Source organism: Lynx rufus, unplaced genomic scaffold (assembly GCF_022079265.1).
Source record: "Lynx rufus isolate CCGP_SWC_20201006 ecotype Redwood Valley unplaced genomic scaffold, mLynRuf1.p SCAF_1, whole genome shotgun sequence".
Taxonomy (NCBI): Eukaryota; Metazoa; Chordata; class Mammalia; order Carnivora; family Felidae; genus Lynx; species Lynx rufus.
In genome coordinates, this window is record NW_025814823.1 from 134,166,587 (window position 1) to 134,190,370 (window position 23,784).

The 23,784-nt window shown below is 42.0% G+C and overlaps 1 protein-coding gene across 1 annotated transcript; it reads right to left on the bottom strand.

Moving 5' to 3' along the window:
- Positions 1-5,207: 5,207 nt before the first annotated feature.
- Positions 5,208-23,195, bottom strand: CD180 (CD180 molecule). The gene is made up of 3 exons (XM_047087456.1): positions 22,984-23,195; positions 14,938-15,104; positions 5,208-10,975 (listed from the first exon to the last, which is right to left on the bottom strand). The coding sequence occupies exons 1-3, from the start codon at positions 23,071-23,073 to the stop codon at positions 9,247-9,249; spliced, it is 1,986 nt and encodes a 661-aa protein (XP_046943412.1). The 5' UTR covers positions 23,074-23,195; the 3' UTR covers positions 5,208-9,246.
- Positions 23,196-23,784: the final 589 nt, after the last annotated feature.

Consider the following 23,784-nt stretch of genomic DNA (forward strand, 5'->3'; position numbering starts at 1 on the left):
AGAAATTCCCTATGGATGTCATAATTGTTGTATATTGAACAAATATTTATACTTATGCAGTTGCATAACATTGAAATAAAAATTTAGCATGAAAAGATAATGACTGATGTTTTTCTTACATCTACACATACATCTCTAAAGTGTTACTGAATATTACTGTGTATTATGGGAAGCATGGGTTTTTTGCAGGTTGCTTTTTGTTAATTGGACTGGTTTGCTTTTTTTTTTTTTTTTTTTTTTTTTTTTTTTTTTTTTTTAGCTTACACAAACATGTTCTATTCTTGAAGATTAAGCCTCCCTATAATGCCTTCCTACGTTTTGTACCAACCTTATTCCTTGGCCGCAGAAGTTACCAGCTTCCACACCAAGGTCGCTATCTTTTTTACGGTCTCTTCCTCAGTGAAACCATCTCCTTCAATTCCCCTGTTATCTCCTATTACCTTCCTCCATCAGTTACCAATCAGTTACCACTGTGCCCTTTCATCTTGCATTTCCTCCTTTCCTGTGTGTTTTCTCGTCATCAAAAATCACCGAAACTGGCAGAAAAGAAAGAAGCAGCCTAACATTTATTTTCTGCCTTATATATATAAATATGTGCATAGTGCTGGGCAAGATGCTTTTCATCTACCTTCTCATTTGAGCCCCAAACCAGATGAAAGTGGCATCCCCATTTTACAGATGAGGAAGCAGGCCCAGACAGTCTCTGCTGTTTGTTTAATATACACCCTGTAAAGAGAATTTGGATTAGAATCCAGATTTTTTCTGGCTCCAAAGCTCTTGACCTTTCTAAACATTACCAGGTGTCATGTACTTGAATTCAGATCTAGGCTCCTCTGTGAATGATCTAAGCCATCTCATTGTCTCTTTCTTTACATGCAGAAAAATCATATGGTGCAAAATTACACGTTTGGTGATAGGTGGGAAACCACGAGCCAAGGAAGCTAATTATTCTCTGTAGTAGGGCTCCTTTATTAATCTAATTAATCAGCAGGCAATTTTCCATCTAGCATCTGGGGATTCATAACACAAATGTAACATGAAAAAGTGCAGCTTTATTAACTATAGAAATTTGCTTCCTCTGGTATCAGCCAGGCCTTAAGGAACTCAGTGGTCAGGCAACACTCTAAATCTATTTACCCGTCTATCGGTATGGTTTGAACTCATGGCTCACAGCGATCATTTGTGTTCCTCCTGTCTTCTACCTCTACCCCAGTGAATATTACATCTTCTGTATCTACAAAAGCTAGAAATGCCCAAAATGCGTTGTTGAAAGTCAGTTTCATGACTTTTTGCATATGGAAAGTCAGTCAGTCTGGCTCAGGTTCAAGTTCTCTGACAGTTCTGACTCCTTGGACCTGGGACGGGAATCAGCAGCAATCCTCACAGAAAAGCAGCATCCTCCTACTGACTTCTGGGATGTGTGTTCCAAAAGACAAGACAAGATGGCCATCTCTTGTCACAGGCTGGCCGCGGGACTCTGTCCCAACACGTGGATGCAGGCAAGCACGTCAAAAAGGGAACCTGCTCCCAAATCTGTCGTTCCCTATGTATTTGGTGACCTGCCAGTCAAGTCTGTTCAGACACAAAGAAAGATATGTTGTATATGATTACTAGGTACTGCCCCATACCGCTTTACAGAAAGTCTGGTAACATTGTAAAGCTGAAAGCCTCTCACAAATACTCATCTGCTGTTTCATTACGCACTGCCCGGAGATGGCTGTCAGTAGCCAGGAGGTGAAGAATGAAGATGCTTACGATGCCTGAAGCAAGCATGTTGCATTTACTGCGTCTTCATATGTCAGGCTGGCATCACCATATCCTCCAGCTCTAACCTGTCTCCAGAAAAATCCTTTGCCTGAAAATTCTGCCCCTTTGGAATACACGCGCTGTGTTACACAGTGCTGTGCCGAAGTGACTTTCCCAGGCTGGAGACAGATTTCTACTTTTTGGGACTAGGTGCCCATCCACATCCATCCGTGTGATGCTGTCCCTGTAGTGCAAGTCCCAGCTCCTCGGCCTGCTGCTCTGTTCACACGGACATCCTTAGAACAAGCATGGCGGTCTGACCTCAAAGAAAAAGAGCAACTGGTGAAGCTTGGGCTTGACTGTTTGGATTTAAAAATGCAAAGCCTTGGGGCACCTGAGTGGGTCAGTGGTTAAGCGTCCTGATTCATGGTTTCAGCTCTTGTCATGATCTCCCAGTTGATAAGTTCGAACTGCACTGCAGCATATAGCCTGCTTGGGAGTCTTCTTTTTTGCCTTTCTCTCTGCCCTTCACCTGCTGGCTTTCCCAATCAATCATTCTCTCTCTCTCTCTCTCTCTCTCTCTCAAAATGGATAAATTAAAAAATGTATATTTTAAATTTTTTTTAACATTTATTTTTGAGAGAATGAGACAGAGCAAAGAATGGGAGAGGGGCAAAGAAAGAGGAAGACACAGAATCCGAAGCAGGCTCCAGGCTCCAAGCTGTCAGCACAGAGCCCCATGCGGGGCTCAAACTCACAGACCGTGAGATCAAGACCTGACCCAAAGTTGGACACCCAACCAACTGAGCCACCCGGGCACGCCTAAAAAATTATTTTAATAAAATAAAAACACAAAGCTTTAGAAAAAGATTGCCTCCTTTTTTGCTATCTGTAAATTCTCACATCCAGTGACCTCTTTATTCTTCTTGCACCTTTGTGAAAAAGCAAAAAAGTCTTAAAAAACAGCAAAACTCATTGCATAACATGGTCATTGAAGGCAAATTAGAAATACAGAAGAGAAGAAAAATGAATCCCTGCCATCCAACCAGCCACTCATCATTCTTCAATTTATATAGGTTTTTAATTTTTTCAAAAACCTGAAATAATAGTGGAGGTGAGGTTTGCTGACCTCTTCTGTTTAGTATTGAATCACAAATATATTTCAATGTCTATAAATATACTGTGCAATATTGTTCATAATGGCTACATGGCATTTCACTTTATGGGTGTGCTATATTGCTTTCATTCACGTGCACGTGCATAGATAGCCGAGAGCCTCTGATGCAGACGATTGGGTCGTCCCACCAATTCTCAGCCGGCTTATGCCTGAGTTCATTTAATTTATCCCCACACTTCCTTTTATTCCCCCTCCCACCCTCTAGGCAGCCATGTTAATTCATGGTTTATCTTTTTGTGCTCTTAGAAAATACTGGTATATTGTTTTGTATGCGTGTATTTTTAATTTATAAAAGCTATGTTAATATGTCATTTTGGGTTGGTTTTTTTTTTCCCCATCAAGCTCTCTCTCTTGGCCCACAAACTGGCCCCTGTACCTGAAGGGGGAGGAGAGACCGAAGACAGTTGGCAGACCACTCCAGATTGGTAGGTGGCAGGTTTAATAAGCAAGGAAACTTACATATGAGGCTTGCCTTGGGTGGCCCCAAGACAAGTAGATCGCTACACCCATGTGCTAGAATCTTAACAGTTTATATATAGAGGCCATAACTGGGTTCAGTCACGTGTACCATCCAGATCAACAGAATGTTGCTTTCTTAAGGCTGCTTCTGGAAACCAGCTCCCACTGTGGGAATGGGGGGGTAGAGTGTACATTCCAAGGACAGGGGAGGGCATGAGGAGCCTCTGATTGCCCAGATCCTGCTCATGTGTCAACTAGTAGTCCTGTCCTCTTGATGACCTCCTCCAACACTGTATGTTTAAGATTCAAGTACATTGCCATAGCTGTATCTAATCCATTGCTTGTGACTACTGTATCATACCCATGGTGGGCATCTTCTACACTTATCTACCCATTTTCCTAGTGATGAACACTCAAACTGCTTTGAACTTCCCCCTCCATAAATAATGTTGCACTAAATATCATTGTGGAGATGTGAAATTTTCTTGGGAAATATACCCTAGCAGAATTCGCGGGCCACATACTTAATTGGACTAATTGTTGTCAGAGGGTCCTAGAATGGCTACACTAGTCTATGTCTGTAAGCCATGCATGCAGTTCCTACAACCCCACATCCCACTGGTGCTTTTATCCAGCTCTTCCTTTTTTGCCAGACTAACAGATTGAAACCTTTATCTCATTTTAAGTTCTACTTCTTGATTTCCTAGTGACACCAACAGGTTTCTAATATTGTTATCCCACCCAAGAATATAGAATATCTCTGCATTTGTTTAGATCATCCCCTAATTTATTTGGTCATGTGTCTATTGTTGGCTATTTAGGTTGTTTCCAAAGACCAGATAAAGAGAAAAAGGGAGACCCAACCTGCTTATAAAGCCCATGAAAGAACATGAAGGGAGAAAGAGTAGACAGATGGCTACACCAATGGCCACCTGTCTTCTTACCTTTGTGGCTCTAATACCTTGTCTTGAACAGTCAAATGCTTAGAGGATATTATCAAAATCTGGGGGGATGAGAGGAGGAAGTTCAATGAAGTTCACTGTTTAATCTTTCATGAACAGTCTTTCATAATGGCTTTTAAAAATAGTCTGTGTAGATTAGTTCTTTCCTTTTTTAAGATACGCATTATCCAGTAAATGATTTCATATCGTAAGTAATGGGATGGAATGGGAGTGGGGGACAGGGCATAGGTGGGAGAGCAGGGGAGGTTAGCAGCAGAATCTTGTGGCCTGGAAGTTGTGGCAGGAGACTAACAGGCTTTCTGCCCGGGATGTCTCACCCTTGGATTTGAAGGCTTCTTAGCCCCTTATTCCCATTTTGTTACAAAATTTTCTCTTATAGAAAATGGAGCAGTTCTTCAACTCATTTGTTGCATGGAGCCTTATATATGACTCTGCCATTGGTTGATAACACTGAGTTTAAGGAAGTATATTTTGCATGAAATCATTTGGCATAGAATCCAGTGCCAACCCCAGTCTAACCAAATTCCAATATCTGGGGATGGGGCAGGGGGGTGGGTAGAGGAATCTGTTTGGTAATGAATGCCCAGATGTTTCTGGTGATAAACCAGTATCTAGGAGCCACACCTGCCTGTCCAATTCTTCTGTAGCCTTCAAGCTTACTCCCCCACCCCCTATCAGACATTCTAACTCTTAATATTCCAGGCGACTGATTCTAGTGAAATACCCAGTTTCCCCACTTGTGACTTGCTTAGAACCAATCCCTTCTTTCTTGCCATAACTCGAGTTAATTTTTTCTTTAGCATTCAAGACAGATAGAAACAAGGTCAACCACCCCTCTTGCATCTTATAATAATACACAAAAACATTGAAAAGCCATTTATTTCATACTTTTGTAAGCTTCAAAATTACAAATGACACTTCTTGAGGAATTGGACAAGTAGGAATGGTATGACAGCTTCCTGTCTTGAAATTTTACTGATCATGCCTGTGTTTGTGTCTGTGCTATGTTCAGTTAGCAGTGATGGCTGCTGGCTCTGGGGAAAGGTATAATTTGCTATCAGATTGTGGGAATTGCAGCTCACGCAGAGAGTCCTCTGTGATGGAGGCCAGTCAACTTTTATGGACTTCAATGCTATTTGCTTCAGTACACTTTGAAATGCAGGGTCAGCTCACTGAGCTACAACATGCAATAATAACACATTTTTATAGGAATAGCTTGTCAGAGCAGTAACAACATACGATACATAAAACCAATAAACACACCATGTCTACAGATTCTATCCTAGTAACCAGGATAAAGCAATAAAATTGACAGCAGCTATCAAAAAGCTGCCTTTCTGACTTTGTAGGGTGAATTTACTGTTGCTTAAAACAGAGGAGCTGTCACAAAGCCTTAGATCAGTGTGCAGTTACAGAATAGCAAGTTGCATTACAGGGAAGGGGCACACCCCTGATAAATGAAAGCAAGATGGGCAATTACATTTTGCTAGGGCTTAGGACCCTCCCATCTATCATGTGATGCAATCTGCATCACAGATATTCCACAGAATACTTTTGTTTCTGTTTTAACACATTAACCATTACGGAGAACCATGTGGCTATAGAGTGGTAAGACAGCGATTAGTATATCGTCTCTATGGCTTAAATCCTGCAGTCAAGAAAGAGCTTAAATTTGCTAGAATGCGAGGGAACTCAGTGCATTCTGGTTCTGTCTTAGACTGGATTCATAGAGTGTTGAGTTCCATCCTGTCTGATATGGATGAAAGAAGGAAGGAAAGCATGAAACCAGTAGAGAAGGAGGGAAGCACAGAGAGAAAAGGAGAAAAGGAGAGAAGGGAAGGAACAGCAAAGAAAAAGGAAAGAGAAATAAAGAGAAAAGGCAGAGAAGGAGGAAACAGTGAGCATGGTTTTTGCATCTTTGTGGTCACTACCAGGAATAGTTCCCAGAGTTTCCAGAGGTGATCATTTAATTTGGTACAAGCAAATTAATGAAATCAACAAAACAAATGAACTATGTGTCCTGCTACCTTCCTGCCTGAATCCTCAAAGGTGAATGGCTCTTGCACAAGAGTGGGCAGCATGGGGTGGTGTAGTTGGCAGGGATGCTCTCTCTCTTGACTCAGGAGGGTTGGCTGCCTGAACTTATAAACTAACACTGCCTTCACATCCCTAGAAAGAGGGGTCTTTAGTGTAGCACCAGTTAGGAAGCTGCCTGTTCCACACACTGACAGAGGCTGGCCAAGGCAGCCATGCCCGCTTCTGCCTTAGGTCCCTTCTGAGCCCAAAATTCAATGAAAAAAGTCTTGGTCATTGCCACACTCAAGGCCAATACCAATACAGCAGTGGCTCAAACTGGGCTTCTTGGAATGTTGTTCCACCCTCCTTAGGGCCAGGGAAGGAAGAAAGGGGGATGATGGGTGTGTCCCCATTCCTCATATTTCTAGCACTTACTTCTTCCATGCACATCTTTAAGTGACTGCCTCTCCAGGGCTGCCTCAGGAAAGCTGAGGAAAACTTCCTTTTCAGGCACCTGTTTTCCCAAACACTGATACTCAAGGTAATTAAAGCAGCTAATTGTGTGCTGTTTCATTGCATTAGCAGAGTGGTGCTCTGCCTGTGCCCACTCACCAGGTCCCCAGGCCACCTAGAGCTCAAGGGGATATAGTACCCTTTCATCTCTGCTACCTCTCTCCACTTTGAAGGAAGGATGCCTTTGAGTTGGGAGTTACCTGAGGATGCGGAAGAAGGTGAAGAAGGTGTAAGCTCTTGGACACTTTGACCTGCTTCCAGAAAGTAAGGGGGAAGGGAAAGGCCCTTCAGAATAACTTTGAGATAATATGCTTGCTAATAGGCCCTGGGTAAACTGTGGCCTGGGAGTTAACTGGGGTACCTCCTTCTTAGTATTTCTCACAGTAGGAATAGGGTGAGACCAGTGAGACACCCACCTTGGGTGCTAAATTTAAGGGTGCACCAAAGAAATCAGTAATGAAGATAATATTTTAATGCAATATTAAATTAAAAAAGACTAATGCAAAATATCAACCATGAACAAAATACCAAAATTTTAAACAGAGGCAGGATCAGTATTACTGATTTTTCCTTTTGTCTCAGGCCCTAACATCGTTCAGCATGGGACTATTTTGGATGCCATTTTTAAAAATTTTGTTGTTTTATTTATCACAGATTTTTTTCATTAATCAAAAGTTTTTAAAATATTGCGTTAAAATATTTTTGTCTTGATTACTGAGGTTTTTTGGTTCCCCTTTAGATTCTGTGCCCAAGGCAAGCACCTCTGTCCCTTTACCTTGTGTTGTTAACCAAGATTTTCTGGGAAAACTTGGCCTCCCACCTAGTACTACCCCCAAAAAATCCCCCAAGACTCCAAGACAAGCAGAGCAACTGCAGGAGAGGTTTATGGCATTTCTTCACTATTTCCTGTCTTTTTTGCCATTCTTGGGGGATATAGCGGTATAGAGAGGTTGGTTCCCAAGTTTCCACTCTGTTAATATGTCCCACTGTTAGACCCCTAACATAAGGGCTAATAAATTCTGATTGGATATGAAAGTTAATTTTTTTTTGATATTCCAATCAGATTTCCATAACTCGAGTTACCACCTCTAGCCTAAAATTTGTTACAGAACTTAAGGTCCTATGAATGCAACACCCTGAATACAAGAGATTTCAGCTCTTGTCCACCATTCCAGACCACAGAAAATCAAGCCTTATAGGAGTGGACCCTTTGGGTCTTGCAAGGCCTAAATCCTAACACTTTCCGCTTCTCTGTCCTTTCTCTCTCTCTCTACATTCAATGGTCCTGTCTAATCTTTTCCACTGGTACAATCATTGCTGACACCCCCAGACTCAACAGAAACTCACTGAGCCAGAGTATTGTGTTGTGGACAGCTAGAGCACAGTGATGCTTTCTTCCACTGGTTTTCATTGCAAATGCACTAGCTCGATTGCTATCCCAGGTGAATAGACTTTTGAGAGATGCCCTGGGAACCAAACCACCATTTATCTCATAGTTCCTGTGGGAAAAAAGCTTCTAAGGACCAGACATTCAAATGAGAAGAGCATTTGGGCCACAGCCATGTGTAAAGTAGGATTTGTAATGTAAGACCAAGCACACAAGATCGGTAGGAAACTTCCGTGGTTCTGAAGTGAGAGTGGCCAATGTAGCAAAAATCCTAGATTGAGGGTTGGGGAACTGGTGGGGTGGTTTTTGCTTTTTGGTTGTTTTGTTTTGTTTTGTTTGTTTTGTTTTTTTGTACCTATTTACACCCTAGTGGAATTGTAGAGACCTTAGAGACTTAGAATTAAGGAGATAAATGAAGTTGATTTGATGTCACAATTCATTTCTCAGCCTCTTCTTTTAAATTCCCTTGTGTATTCCCTTTTTCATTAAAAAAAAAAAAAAGCATTGAGACTTTATCCTCAACAAGTTTCTCAAATGACTGTCTTATTGAGGACTCAGAGCCAAGCACGATGCCCAAGCCACAGGAGACAGAGTTTGGACTGGGTTCACCAGTGCCGCCAAGTTGTGGTTGTTGGTCTCCTTTTAGGGTCAGGGTGGGTGCTGCTTCGGGAAGTGTCCATGAGTGGAAGGAAGATCACCTCCTCAAACATTCCTCTCCTGGCCTTTCCCTGCCACGGGTCCTCCAACCACCTTTCATGTGAGCAAATGGCTCTGTGTCTCTCACAGCTGTTGTTTGGTCCCCTGGTCCTAGTCAGTTTACATTCCAGGAAGGTTCATTAGCTCTGGGACTCAGAAAAGCACAGCAAGTCCTGTCCAGCTGCAGGAACCAATCTGAAAATTCTGACAGCCAACAATAGACAACAGTTCCTTTACTTGGGGCAGTTTCCCTAAACACATTCATTTGCCATCTCCAGAAAGCTTCAGCACTAAATGTGCTCATATTTCCACCTGAGGAGGAATTTAACTGAAAAAACGAGCAGAATGGCAATGAAGAGTAAAAATACTATAAGAAAGAAAATGCCCACAGCCGTAATCCCACAGGACAGTTCGACATCATACAGTTTAACTCCCCTTAAAGATGGAGGGTTTGCACACATGGTTTCCTCCACACCCTCAATTTTCTGCAGGTTTTCTTTGTACCATGTTATAAAATGTATGTTCGAACAAGTGCAGTCCAGGGGATTGTGGCTTAAGTTAATGGTGTTCTGCTGGGACAGGGTGTGGAGGAGAAGAGGTGGGATGGCGTGGATGCTGTTGACAGCCAGATTGAGGTAGATCCCCTGAAGATGGCTAAGAGCATCGATGCTATCGCCCGTCAGGCTGTTGTAGCTTAAGTCTATGTGACTCATTTTTCCAAGGCTCTGGAATGCTTGCTTGTCTATGGAAAGGAGGTCACAGGAGGATAAACTAAGAATCTCCAAGCTGTTCAAGGGCTGAAGTAGGTTGGTCTTTGAGATGCGCCTATCTTGAAAGTGATTCCCCTGTAAATTTAGATGGTGGAGATCCACCAGGCCTGCTAGAAGGTGCTGATTGCTGGTATCCAGGAGACAGTGAGAAAGATTCAGAACCTGTAGGAGACGGAGGTTTTGAAAAGGACTTTGTGGAGCCTTAATGCGCAAGTGGGTAAATGCCAAATCTAGATGTTCTAACTGAGGACATTCTTTGAATGCCTGACTCTGAAGACCAAGAGGCTCATTGTAGCTCAGGTTTAGGTATTGTAAGTGGGGCAGGTTTTTGAGTTGCAGATTGCAGCAGTTGGAAGCTTCTATATCATTGTGGCTTAAATCAAGTTTCTGAAGATTTTCTAGTTTTTCCAAACACCCAGCACCGAAGTCAAGTGTTTTCATGTTGCCTTTGATAGAGAGGTCTGTGAGGGATGGAAAACTGGCAGCATTGATCTGACACAATTGGTCAAAATTATTTACATTGAGAACTAATTTCTTGAGAGCATTCATACTCTCAATCCCGGAGGGCAATGCTTTCAGGTGAGTTGCCGTCAGGTCCAATTCCTTAAGTTGAGTGAAGCAGCGAAATGTGGTAGATGAGATATTAGAGAAATGGTGCTTCTGTAGATTGATGCTTTCCACAGACATTTCACAAAGTCCCTCAAGCATGGCTGGAGTAAGGTCTTGGTCATCAGAGTCTTCGAATGTCCCCAGCCAGAGAGACTGAGTAGTGGAGTTCTGTAGACCTTTTAATATAACAGACAAGTTAAGAATCCCTCCAAATTTCAAACTTTGGAAGCTTTTTGAATGGAAAGCTCCAGGCTCAATGGCTTTAATGTCATTGCCATTGAAATTAAGGCTTAGGTTGGTGGCCTTCTCCAGAGCATTCATGTCTTCACTCGAGATATAGTATATAGCGTTATTCTGAAAATCCAGGACTTTCAAATTCTGTGTTGGGAAGTTCTCTGGGAACTTAATGGAGGAAATATGGTTGCTTCCAAGATGCAAACTTTCCAACTGTTCCAGATTATACACTGGGATAAACTCGAGATTGGATATTCCTGTTTGGATTAAGGAAAGATGCTTCAGCGATTTGGGCCCATTAAATGCTCTTTCTGCCATGAATATCAGGGGATTTCCAGTCAATACAATTGTGTTCAACTGATGCTGGTATTGAAAAGTGTCTTCATGTACCCAGTTAATTTGGCACCTTAAAAATTATTTAAAAATAATTAATTAGAAAAAAGAAAAACTCTGTCACAGTGACTAGTATTAACAAAGCCATCTTTTGTGTAGAGTAAAAACAGTATATATCGTTATTTGAGGTAAAACATTAAAAATTTTCTGCAGCACCAACAGATTACCTGTCGAATTAATGACTAGCCTCAGTTCCGCACACTCTGATTTAGAATATTTTCCAGAAATCTTATCCCTTTGGATTGAACTCTCAGAGCTTTGTTTATAGAATCTAGGGAACAGTTAGTCATTTGACTTTAGGGAAAATGGAGGTATTATTTACTGTTGTAAGTAATATACAATATGTAGTATATAATGTATACTATAGAACAAATGATATGTAATATATGTATCTGTGTCACCCTGAACAAGTCACAAATTTTCTCAAACTTTTGTTCCATCTATAAAGTAGAGAAGTGATGAGTGCTTTAGGCAATGGCTGTTAACCAAATGATACATATGAAAATGCTCCATAGAAATATGGAGCAGTACAGGTGTCATCCTGGTAATGCACCTGAAAATACTGGATTATGCATGTGTGAGCACATGTGTGCGCACGTGCACACACACACACACACACACACACACACACACAGCTACCCTGGAAGTCACTTAGGGAGTTCCTTAGAAACACACTAAAGGAGCTGTGAAAAAGAAGCTGGAATCCCTAGGACCAAGTGAGCCCTGGTCACTTGTCATATTTGCCAACATCTGCCAGTCTTTGATGGCCTAAAGCCTGAGTTAAAATGAGCCACATGTACCATGGCAGGAAACAAAGCTTGGGGTCCAAGCAAAGTAGGAAGTCCTATCAAAAACCTACAGACCGCCAAGATCTTCAGAAGGGATCCTTTCAGTGGATCACCTTAAAAAAAGAAAGCTCATAGAGGGTGACCTTGAGGATATGTGTTTATCTTGGCCCATGGCTTTAGATGGAGCAACAAGGATAACAATGAGAAAAGTCTCCCCCTGGGATTCTCGAACCATAAGTTTCCACTCACGAGGGCTGGGGTCTGAACTGACACTACCTCTGTGGACCTCCCAAAAGGAGCCCAGGTAGAAAATTGAGTCTAAAATGGCTCCAGAATGGTAGTGACTTCAGAGAGCAGCAGAAGTGAATAGAAATTTCTTTTTGAGTGATATACCTATTTAATTAATTTGTAATAAAAAATACTTGCAAACCTAAAGTAAAGATAGTAGTACAATGAACTTTCATATACCACACGGATGCAGCAGTTCTCAAGATTTTGTCAGATATACTTCCTTGCTTCTTCTATTCCCTCCTCTCCCTCCTGAAGTGGTTTAAATCAAATCCTAGACATCCCGAACATATTTCACTATGCATCTCCAGAAATGTTTAGGCTTATTGTCTGTAGCCATAATGCCATGGTCTAATCCCAGGAAAGTATTTTAAACAAAGATTTATATCAAGTTCCAAAAGATAAATGAGCTCAAAATAAAACTTCACTGAATACATAAGGGCAATTCATTAGCCAAAATCAGTTTAAAAAAAAATGTTCTACGGGAACACCTGAGTGGTTTAGTCAGTCAAATGTCCAGCTCTTGATCTTAGCTCAGGTCATGATCTCACGGTTCTTGGCATAGAGCCCTGGGGCGGGCTGCACTGTGGCAGCATGAGCCTGCTTGGGATTCTCTGTCTCTCTCTGACCCTTCCCTGCTTGCCTGTGTGCATATGTGCTCTCTGAAAATAAATAAATAAACTTAAAAAGAATTATAAGTATATTCTGCATAATTAAGTGCAAGAAACAACAGATACCAGAATTATCAGATATATCTCATAATACATATATGATTTGGAAAGAATATGTGATATTCCTGATACATATTATCAGAATATATCATATATTTAGATCAAACGTGCATTTGATATGTTTAAAGGAAACAGTGTGAGCCAATAATAGGAAGAAGGAAAAACTTATTAAAGCTGATCTGATATATCTGAAATGAAAAGTCATTGAAATTTATTGAAATAGGAAGTTAATGAAATTGAAAAGCCAATGGATAGTTTATACAAGAGATTAGCTGAAGAGGGTATTAATGGACTAAAAGGGGATATGAGAAAATTACCTAGAATATAGTCCAAAACACCAAAGAGGTGGAAAACAAGAAAGATATATTGATGTTACAAAGGATGGATGAGAAGACGCAATGTAAATCTAATCAGAGATCCAGAAGAAATAAAAGAGTGACCAGGAGCAAGCCAAGTTTCAAACAAATAATGGCTAGACTATTTTAGAATTGATGAAAGGCACTAATCACAGATTCAGGGAGCCCAAGCATCTACACAGTGCAGCCCTGTGATATTACAGAATGCCAAAGACAAAGAGAAACCATTGAAAACACCCAGAGAGAAAAGATCACCTACGTGTGCACAATGATTAGACAGGTGACTATCTAACAGCAAGAAGGCACAAAGCGAATGGTAGCATCAAAGGGCTAACTAAGAACAAAAAACCGTCACTTGCAATCATGCCAGAAAAGACTGTCTTTCAAGAAAGAGAGTAAAATAAAGACATTTTCGGAAAAACAAAAACTGAGGGAGTTTAATCCTAAGAGACTTTCACCAAAGACATTTTGGGGGATGTACTTCAGGAAAAAAGAAAAATTATTCCAGAGAGGAAGTCTGAAAAGCAAGATGGAAGAATGAGCAAAAAACCCCAGAAAACATGTTGGTAGAGCTAAAGAAATGTGGCTGTTTAAAAGAATAAAAATTGTATCTGATTGGTGGCCAGATGAAAGGCAGGGGCACAAGGAACAAGGAGAGGGATTTTAGGAAGTATGAGGTCATATTTTTTATCATCTTTCAAAAATAACAAGAGGAAACTTAGAGTCTTCTATCTAGAGAAGCTGTCATGGCCCCATGCACTCCTTCAAAATGTGGTCAAATCCATTTCATCTAAAAATGAGAAGTGGTAAAGCAGAGGGCAAGTAAATGTCCTGGGGGTATACTAGGTAGGTAGCAGAGTAATCTCTGTCCCTATCTGCAAGGGCAAGACTTTGTCTCAGTGAAGTGTTGCTAGGCAATAAGTGGAATCTTGGCTGTGGAGGTGGCCTGGGGTCATTTGGGGGACTCTGGACTGAGAGTCAGGAGAGCAGAGACCCAGTTGCCTTACTCTGTGACCTTAACCAAACTCACAAAATCTCCTTGAGCTTTCATTTCCTCTTCGAACATGAGTTGGACTGTAATATACAGCATGCCTACCTCCCAGGGGTGGTTATAAAGATGAGTATAGTCTTACGGATGTGAATGTTCTGCTACCCTGGGCAGAAGCTGAAACTGAGCCACCTAAGAAATAGAGCTGCTGCAAGGGATACATGCCTCATACACATGCAAAGCCCTTTCCCCTCTTACACACACACACACACACACACACACACACACACACACACACACAAAATCATGTTGCAATTCCCTTCTGGTGTCTTCTCTTATTTTCTTGTAATACTTCTGCCTTCTGGTTCACAAACACTGGTTCAGTATTTGGAATCCTGACTCTGCTTCTAAAATTAAACGATGGAACTATTTTCCCAACTTACAGGGGAAAAAGTTAGTGGCTTATGTGTTTCTTCTGTAAATTTTTCTTAAAATGTTATCACCCAATAATAAACTACGCTAACATGTAGTATAATACGGCATCTGACTGAACGAAAGATTTGTCTTTATTATTCCTTAAAACTTCTTAAACAACACTGTTGATGCAGCATCGTTTGAAAACAATCCACTCTTCTGTTCACTTATTGGGTTTCATTAATACAACATTTCACCTGCATAAAAATATTTCATGGGGAAGAGTAAACACACAGTATAGGTAGAACGCCCCTGTGCTCCCAAAAGAAGGTCCTGGAAACAAGTTGAATGCAAGTTGTATTATTCCATAAGTAAAACATCAGCCACGCACAAGGAACTCAGATACATACCTGGTTAAGTCCAAAAACATAAGATCTATGAGTCTGGTGAAAGTTGTATTTTCAATTACAGGCAAGAAATTAAAGCCAAATTCTAAAAATTCTGTTGTGTTTGGTAGAGTGTCAGGAACTTCTGTGAGACCTAAATTTTCACAGTTATATGTTTTGTTGGCTTCTTTCTGACAAAAGAAACAACGGAAATTAATATCAGAGTTGGTAATTTGATTGACTAGTAAAATTACACATATTTTATCCTTTGCACAGCAATCCCACTTCTAGGAATCTTACCAAATACACACCTGCAAATACCCAAAGTGACTTGTGCATAAGATTATTTATTTTAGTATATTTTTGTAATACCAAAAGGTAGGCAGTCACCAGATTATTCATCACTGTAGGACTAGTTGAACAAAATATGGTCCATTCACAAGATGGAATCTTCTGCAGTTGAAAATGGAATGAGTAAGGTCTCCACATGGTAATATGGAGTGACATCCAGGCATATTGTAAGGTGTAAAAAGCAAGGTGCAGAATGAGCTTATGGTATATACAGTATATGGTATGTCACATATAGCATACTGTATGTGTATTTCTTACATTTGCAAAGAGAAGCCATGGGGAAAGGCCCCACACTCATTGCCTTGAAGGGGAAAAAAGGAACCAGATAGAGAAGCAGGGAAGGAAGACTTATCTTGATTATACTTACACAGTTCTGATTTGGGATGCATGGAAATGTTTTATTTCATTTTGAAAACAGATCAACTCTGTGTTAGCATCAACAGAACAAGACAGTCAGACATTTCACACTTTCTGATGGAGACAGATTCCTGCCCCCCAGAAATTAAATTTGAATACAAGACTTTAGGCTTAATTTACAGCCTACAAATGAAACGAGAGGTTTAAGTTAAAACAGCCTGCACGGTAGCTGTCAGCCAAATGCCCAAGGCGGAGCATCCTGTAGAATAACTGACTTTGTTTTGTTGACATGTGAATGGTGTTGGGGAAGTAGAGAGGAAGGTGGATGGGGCAAGAGGAGACTGCTCCTGTTAAGAGACAGCAATAGAAGCTCTTTAAGAGATACAACCAACAACAGAGTAGCCCTCGTTTTGATTCTGATTCACATGAAGCATCAGGAAAAGACATTTTATAGACTATCAAGAAACTTTGAGGACACGATATTAGAGAAAAATAAGGAATTAGGAATTTTTGAATGATAACAGCAATGTTCTTATTCTTTTGAAATGCATTTTGAAGTATTTCTGCATAAAAGGACTTGATGTTTGGGATTTCTTTTAAAATATTCTGGGCATGAAGGAGGGGAGGAGGGGATACGTGAAATCAGTAGGCAAAATATCAGCGATTGTCGAACGTCGATATATACATGGAGGCTCCTTGTAACTACTTCTGTATCTGTTTCAAAATGTTCTGTCCCCATCCTCAGTTGCAGAAAGCCCTGCTTAGCTGGGAACAGAAGACTGAGCACGTTCTCCTTTACTATGAAGCCTGATGTTTTAGAGATGTCACATTTTAATTGCTTTCTGCTTTACTCCATCTTCTGCGTAGTGGTGCATTTTTTGTGGGTACCGCGAGCGTACGCATGCTCACCTACTGGATATCACGTTTTCTTCTATATTGTGATAATATTATCAGTGTTACTGATGAAAATGCCATATTTTTATTTCCTTGTAATTCATTCCTCATTTTATAGACCCAACGTCCTCCAGGCACTGCCACAAATCCACCTAATGTCCTTGAAATTCACACTTCGCCTTTAAAACTTAGGATGTAGCTGACTGGTGGGAAAAACACATGTTGCCAGACCCCCCTTGCGCCCATGCACATGGATGGCCCCAAGAGGAAATGAATGTAACTTCCCCAGTAGCTGCTAAGGTTTGGAGGAGCTTTGAGAAGACATTTCCCTTTTTCTGGCGTGCACTGGCGTAACTGATGTCACATATACTTGGAGAAAGGGACCTTTCCTCAATTTGTCTTGAGCTATTCTGGTCCTACAGCAAAAGGCACCACGCTGGCAATTCCCTCCTTCTCCTGAATATATAAGCACCCGTGGCACCTAAATTAGTCCTCTTCTGTGCTTTACTAAGCACTTTTACTGCATTAATGTGATTCGGAAAGTTGAGAATCCAGCAGGAGTTCTATGGAGCCAGTGGCCTGAGGGAGCTTCTAGCAAATGGAAAGGCAGATAAATGAAATAGCTCAGTTTTATCCCGGTGAAAAACAGAACTCGTGGATAACATTCCCACAGAGTTCTGAGAAACCCACCATGAGCCGGTGTCATACATTAATCTCTACTTAGGTATAAAGTACAGTGAACTCTCTGCCCTTGATTCCTGGGAGAACGAGGCAAATGACAAGCATTGCAGCTTATAAGAGAATTTAAAAAGCAAGCACATTTTGGAGAATGTCCTGAGCTCCACACACGCGACCCTTCCCCTTTGGCTTTCGTATTCACATTCTTGTACACTCACAGTTACTATTACAGATGGTGACACGAAGCGTCCCCTGCTCTGGAATCACTCAAGCAGCATTAAATTGTTTCCAGTCTCTCGAATTTTTTTTTAATTTTTAAAAATGTTTTTTATTTATTATTGAGAGACAGAGAGAGAGCATGAGCATGGGAGAGGCAGCGAGAGGGGGAGACACAGAATCTGAAGCAGGCTCCAGGTTCCCAGCTGTCAGCACAGAGCCTGACGTGGGGCTCAAACTCACAAACTGTGAGATCATGACCTGAGCCGAAGCCGGACGCTCAACCGACTGAGCCACCCAGGGGCCCCACCCCCTTAAAAAATTTTTTTTAATAGTCTCTCAAATTTTTTAAGGCAGGAAGTATACACACACACACACACACACACACACACACTGTTGTTCTCATTCCTTTTTTGTTGAGAGTAAATTGTAGACATCATGACCCATTACCCCTAAGTCTCCTGAGAACAAGGACATCTCTTCTATAACCACAGTGCCAATGCCTAATTGAGAATATTGAACATTGATACAATGTTATTATACAGTGTACACATTTTGGCAATTGTCTTAATATTATCCTTTATAGTAATTTTGTTTTTTCTAGTCCACGTTCACACATTGCATTTAGTTTTTGTGTGTCTTTAGTTTGAGGCAATTCCTTAGCCTTTTGTTGTCTCTCATGGCATTGATATATTTATCAATAGCACACACACACACACACACACACACACACACATACACAATGTCCCTCACTTGAAGCATCTTTCCTCATGATTTGATTCAGGTTATACAGTTTTGGTAGAAATACTACATGAGTGAGGTTGTGTCTTTCTCACTGCCAGGATCCTCACAAAAGTTTTTGAGAGGGAGTCGTGATGAGTAGAGCACAGGATTCTAGGACTGCAGCATGACCCTGCAATGGAGAAGGGACAGGATGCAGAGAAGGAATATAGGACTGGGCTGGCTGCCAGGGTCACATGTATAGTTGCTCCTCCAGGCAGATACCCACCCCTGCTTCTGCGGCCCCCGTGGGTCCTCTGAGCGCCACGTGACTACTTCCTGTCAAAGCAGCCTTCATTCTCTAGCCCTCAGTGTGGGGTTATTGTCGAAAATCACCTTCTCCCACTCCTACTTTTGCAGGTCCCTTCTTGATGTGAACCCGTGCAGCCAGGAGGGCTGTGCAAGGAGACACGGCATTCACAACAACCCCATGCCTACCCCCGGTCCTAAGTCATGGGCCATTTCCTCAGGACCTGCTGTGCACTGGGACCTGCACCAACCACTTTGTCTCCAGCTTCATATCAGAGCCGTCCCTTTTCCACAGAGCGGGACTCGTAAGTGTTAAATCTGTGTTTGTAATCCCTTTTCCTTCCAGGTAATTCATTTGCATTTTTTCAATCAGGATCTTATTTTGCTTCCTTCTGCTGTAACTCTAACTCTCTGCTATCCCATTGTATTTTCTCGTCTCGAAAGTGTTGAAATCATTTTCTAATTTTGAACCTTTTGAGTTTAACCAAGTGCTGATTCCCACCTTTCCAACGTCTCCTCTGCATTCAGCATACGCCGCAGCCAGCGACCCCATGCACAGAGTCTGGCATGCAGAACACTGAGCCTCCCTCCAGAGTTAGCAGTGTGACTGCATCAAATCCCAGAGTGACAATTACTCTCTGAAAATAAAACAAAATATTCCCAAGAGGGCACAGTCCTAAAATTTCATTGTTAACCTGCTTCCTACAGGCAAAGGGCATCCCAATTATATGCAGTTCATTTTCTATGTATCTTGAGTCAGACTGCTTGGGTTCAGATCCCAGCTTTCAACCACTAAACTGTATTCTCTGAGCCTTCTTTTTCGCCACCTATAGATGGGGGATAACCTTCTTTGTGGGCCAACTCGGAGGATTAATGAGACCATGTACGTTGAGCACTCATAAGAGGAGTTTGTGTTTTACTGGTTCATCACAATATCATGTCATTGTTTAGAGCTCTTCAGAAGCCTCTGTATCCGTGAATTTGTGAACTTGGAGTTCTTCCAAAAAAGAGCTCCACTAGGCATTTCCCACCCCTACCTAGGACTGAAGAAGGACTGTCTTCCTCCCATAGGTTTGAGCGGACAGGATAGCCACCATTGAGCCCATCTGAAATGAAGAGGCATGTCTACACTCCAGTGTAATTATTCAAGAGTGTATCTAAAGTGTTACCAGAATTCACATCACAGAACACTGTATTTCACTTATGCTTTGCACATCTGTCAGCCTCCAAAGACCTGGTCCTGGCTCTAATTTTGTTACTTATGGTTCACATGCATACAGAGAAAACAATAGAAGAATATAACACAAGAAACACACACATACAGAAGAAAACAACAGTTGAATATAACAGTGGAAGATTCCACATGGAGTGTTTATGGAGGCTCATTATATTTTTAGAGCTTGTCTACCTTAGAAATATTTTTCAAACAAAAAGTTTTACTAAAAATTCATCTTGACTCCCACTTCACATTGTATGCAGAAAACAATTCCAGTCAGCTATAGCTCTAAATGTGAAACCTAACAATAGAGATAAATACAAAGTCAACTTCCAGAAAAGAGAGGATGATAATACTGTCATGGCCTCAAGGTCGGCAAATTTTTTTAAACAGGACAGAAATGTGCTGAGAATAAATGAACAATTATAAATCAAGCTGCATTAAAGTTAAGAACTGTCTGTGTCTCTCTCATATACACATGCACACGTAGATATGCAAATGGCTAACAAAGCTGAAAATATCCTCAGTCATCAGGAAAGTAAAAATTAAATCCCAATGAATTATCATTATTCACCCATCATAATTGTTAACATTCTTAAGCAAACAATAGCAAATATTAAGATGGGGAGTAATCAGAATTCACATACATTGCCAATGAGTATAAATGGGTACTAACCCTTTGGAAAATAGGTTGGCGATACCTACTGAAATTAAATATATGTATACCCTATGACCCAATACATCCCCGCCCTGGCAAACACCTAATAAAGATTTGCATATTTGTTCGCTAGAGACAGAGATATGAATGTCCAAAGCAGCAGCGTTTATAATAGCCAAGAAATGGACAACAGTGCAAATGGCCACTAAGAGCAGGATGAATAAATAAATAGTGGTTCGCTAGTACAACCGAATACCGTTCAGCAATGAAAATAAACAAATGATTGCTGTATGCAGCATCTTTGGTAAATGTCCCATATTTACTGCTTTGCGAAAGAAGCCAGACACAAAAGACTATACAGCAGGCGGTCTCTGGTATATAAAATTCACAAAGAGGCAAAATCTTTCTTTGATGATAGAAGTTAAGAGTACCGGGTGCCACTGGGGGCCACTGACTGGGAATATGCACGAGGGGGCTTCTGAGTTGCTGAGAAGGTGCTGTTTCTTGATCTGTGCGCTGGGCACACGGATGTGCTTGCTTTGGTAAAGACTCATTAAACTGTACATTTAGGATTGGGGAACCTTCTATATGTATGTTTTACTTCATTAAAAGGTTTACTAAACTCAAAGCAAAAAAAAAAAAAAACCACAAACAAACAAACCCACCTTTGTTTTCAAGATAGGGCCTGATAAGCTAATGGGGGCCACATGAGCACACAGACAGTATGTGGTTAATTCTGCTTCAACTGGAGGAGAGAACAAAAGAGGGAAAGGAAAGCCAGCATGAGGGCCAGGCAGGCTAGAGTAATGTACACTTGAAGAGGGGCCAGACCCTTCAACCCAAAGCTTCCTCTTCCACCACTTCCATTTTTATTCCACTTTCTGCAGCCCAGAAGTTCCTTACCTTCAGGAACAAACTCTCATTCATCTTGGTAACCCCCAGGAACTTCCCAGTACACACATAGAGTGATGGCTGGTAAACAGCCTGAGAATCCTGCTGCTGAGAACTCAGACACGATAGAGGATATAAACGCAAGTATAGATCCAATGTTAATTGCCTTGGTTCCAAGGCATTTAAAATCAGTCCTTTCAGAGGGAGGGCTGCAGTCTCACCTGCAGAGGTTTCAGTCTCACCTGACTTAACCAAAAAGGAAAGCTCTTACTGCCACATAGGGACAGGCCTGGAGATCCTGGGACCCTCAGCATCACTTTTGCCACCTGAGTGTCAGGGAGGCCTCAGAAACAGGCAACAAAAAGACTAGGGCGCGGTCCCTGTTTCTCTCCCCTCTACTCTGCCAAAGCAGGAGCCACTTGCAAAAAGCAACGGGCAACTCTGGAACCTAATGTCTTCAGTAGGAAGCTACACTGGTCCAGCATTTCCATGGGCTTTCCAGAATCTCCCAGGACTCCCATGTGGACTTCTGAAGGGCTGTGCAGGCTTTGCAGCAACACAGGGATTTAAGAGTTGAACTGGTAAGCTTCAGAGTGGGGTATTTAAAATAGCCTGGTTCCCGATAAGCTGGGAATTGGAATTTAAGTGTGATATTATCCTACCTGAGGATGTTGGCAGATGGTGGGTAGCATACCTACCTGGTCACTGAGGAGGTGGTGTTCCCACTCCTACCCTCTTATCATGTCACCTACACGTATGTGTGTAATTGACCTTCTGACCTGAGTGTTGAAGAGAGAGCCTTCTGGGGCTGATAAAACCTCTTACTTGACCCCTTCTGTTGCGGGCTGCTTTGTGTCATTCCCAAATTCCTATGCTGAAGTCTTAACCCGAGTACTCAGGAGGTGACTTTATTTGGAAAAAAGAGTCTTTAAAGAGGTAATTAAGTTGAACTGAGATCATTAGGATGGGCCCTAATATAGTATGACTGGTGTCCTTATGAGAAGAATAAATTAGACACATACAAAGGGAAGATGATGCGAAGACGCAGAAGATGGCCGTCTACACAGGGAGAGCCAATGAACGAGGTCTCCGAGAAACTAACCTTGCTGACACCTGATCTTAGACGTCTAGCCCCCAGAATTATGAGCAGTTTCTCAGTGGGAGGAAGGTTGCAGCATTTTAGAAGATGGCAAGGGACCCCCTCCAAGAACTTCCCACGAGTTGGTAAATATTGTTAAGGCCAAAACAGAAGATGCAGCTTGGCTCTGTTCTCCAATGTTACTCCTGTGGGTCAGTAAAACAGATGGAGGGCTGTCCAATTGGAGGAGAAAGCCAGACTCATTCAGAGTGATCTCTATATGCTCTAAAACCTGGCACAGGCCATCTTCGCTAATCTCCAGGAAACCAAAAAACTGTTTGTGGAGTAGTGGCCATATGCTGGGATGTTGGACAAACAGCACCTCCATTCTGGAAGCACATTTGGAAGGCTGCTCTTTGTACCGAGACCCTGTTAGTATCGTATGTCTCAATTAGGATCGTTTCGAGGGAATTGTTTGTAGAGGAGGAAAACTCTCACTTCTTCCAACGGATAATTTTTGAGATCATCCCCTGGCTGAGCTCTATGGCTTCTTCTTCATTCTGAAGAAGAACCTTTCTCCATACCTTGTCACCTTTTAAAGACAGTGAATATAGGGAGGCCAAGGCTCAGATAGGACTGCGTGCTGAATCTCAAAATTTCCAGGCAGTTTAATCTGGATAAAGAGAAACAGTTTGGACTCACCTCAGTGCACATCTGATCCGAGGAGGTGATGGCTTTACAGCTGGCAGAAAACATCACTGCCAACAGGAAGCAGCCGGCACAGGGAGCCATCACCCGAATGAGGCCACCCCAGCTTGGTGGGCTTATCTTGTGCCTGGAGCAGAGAAATGGAATCAAACTCTAATGGCCTCAGTTATTCGGCGGGCAGAGAAGTGCTCAGAAGGGTGATCTGGGAACAAGAAATGCTGTTGATTGCTCAGCTGGTTCTGTGCTGCAAAAAAAAAAAAAAAAAAAAAAAAAGGAAGTCCCTTTTTTGCATACTACCAATCCTCCTTGCCAAAAATAGCTGAGAACCCAGCCTCAGCATGGCCCAGTGTGTTTCCTGGCAAATATGAATCAGTTGAGCACCCCTCTGGGGCCGGTCACCTGGACTCTCAATGAGATGGTTTCTATGGACATTAGGCCAGCTTCAAGAGTTTGTTTGGCTAATTCGAACAGCTTCTGGTCTCTTCGGCAAGACAGACTATAGAAGCAGGAAGCTGTCCTCACAAAGGAGGCCACTTTGTTAGTTGTGCTAGGTGAGTGACCTGGACAGGTGCAGTGGCGTGCCTTGGGGGCAGATGGAAGGACCAGGTTCTGCAGTGGCACCTGCTGAGGTGGGTACTGGAGCAGGAGGGAAAGGGCCATCCCCAGAAAGGGGCTGTACCCGCTCTTTGCACCTCCCCTGCTGCCTCGGCCACCCGGTTCGTATTGCCTCTGGTCTTGGTCCAGAAGGAGGACACATCCATCCTCAGATCCTGTGATTCAGGCCGGCTAAATCAG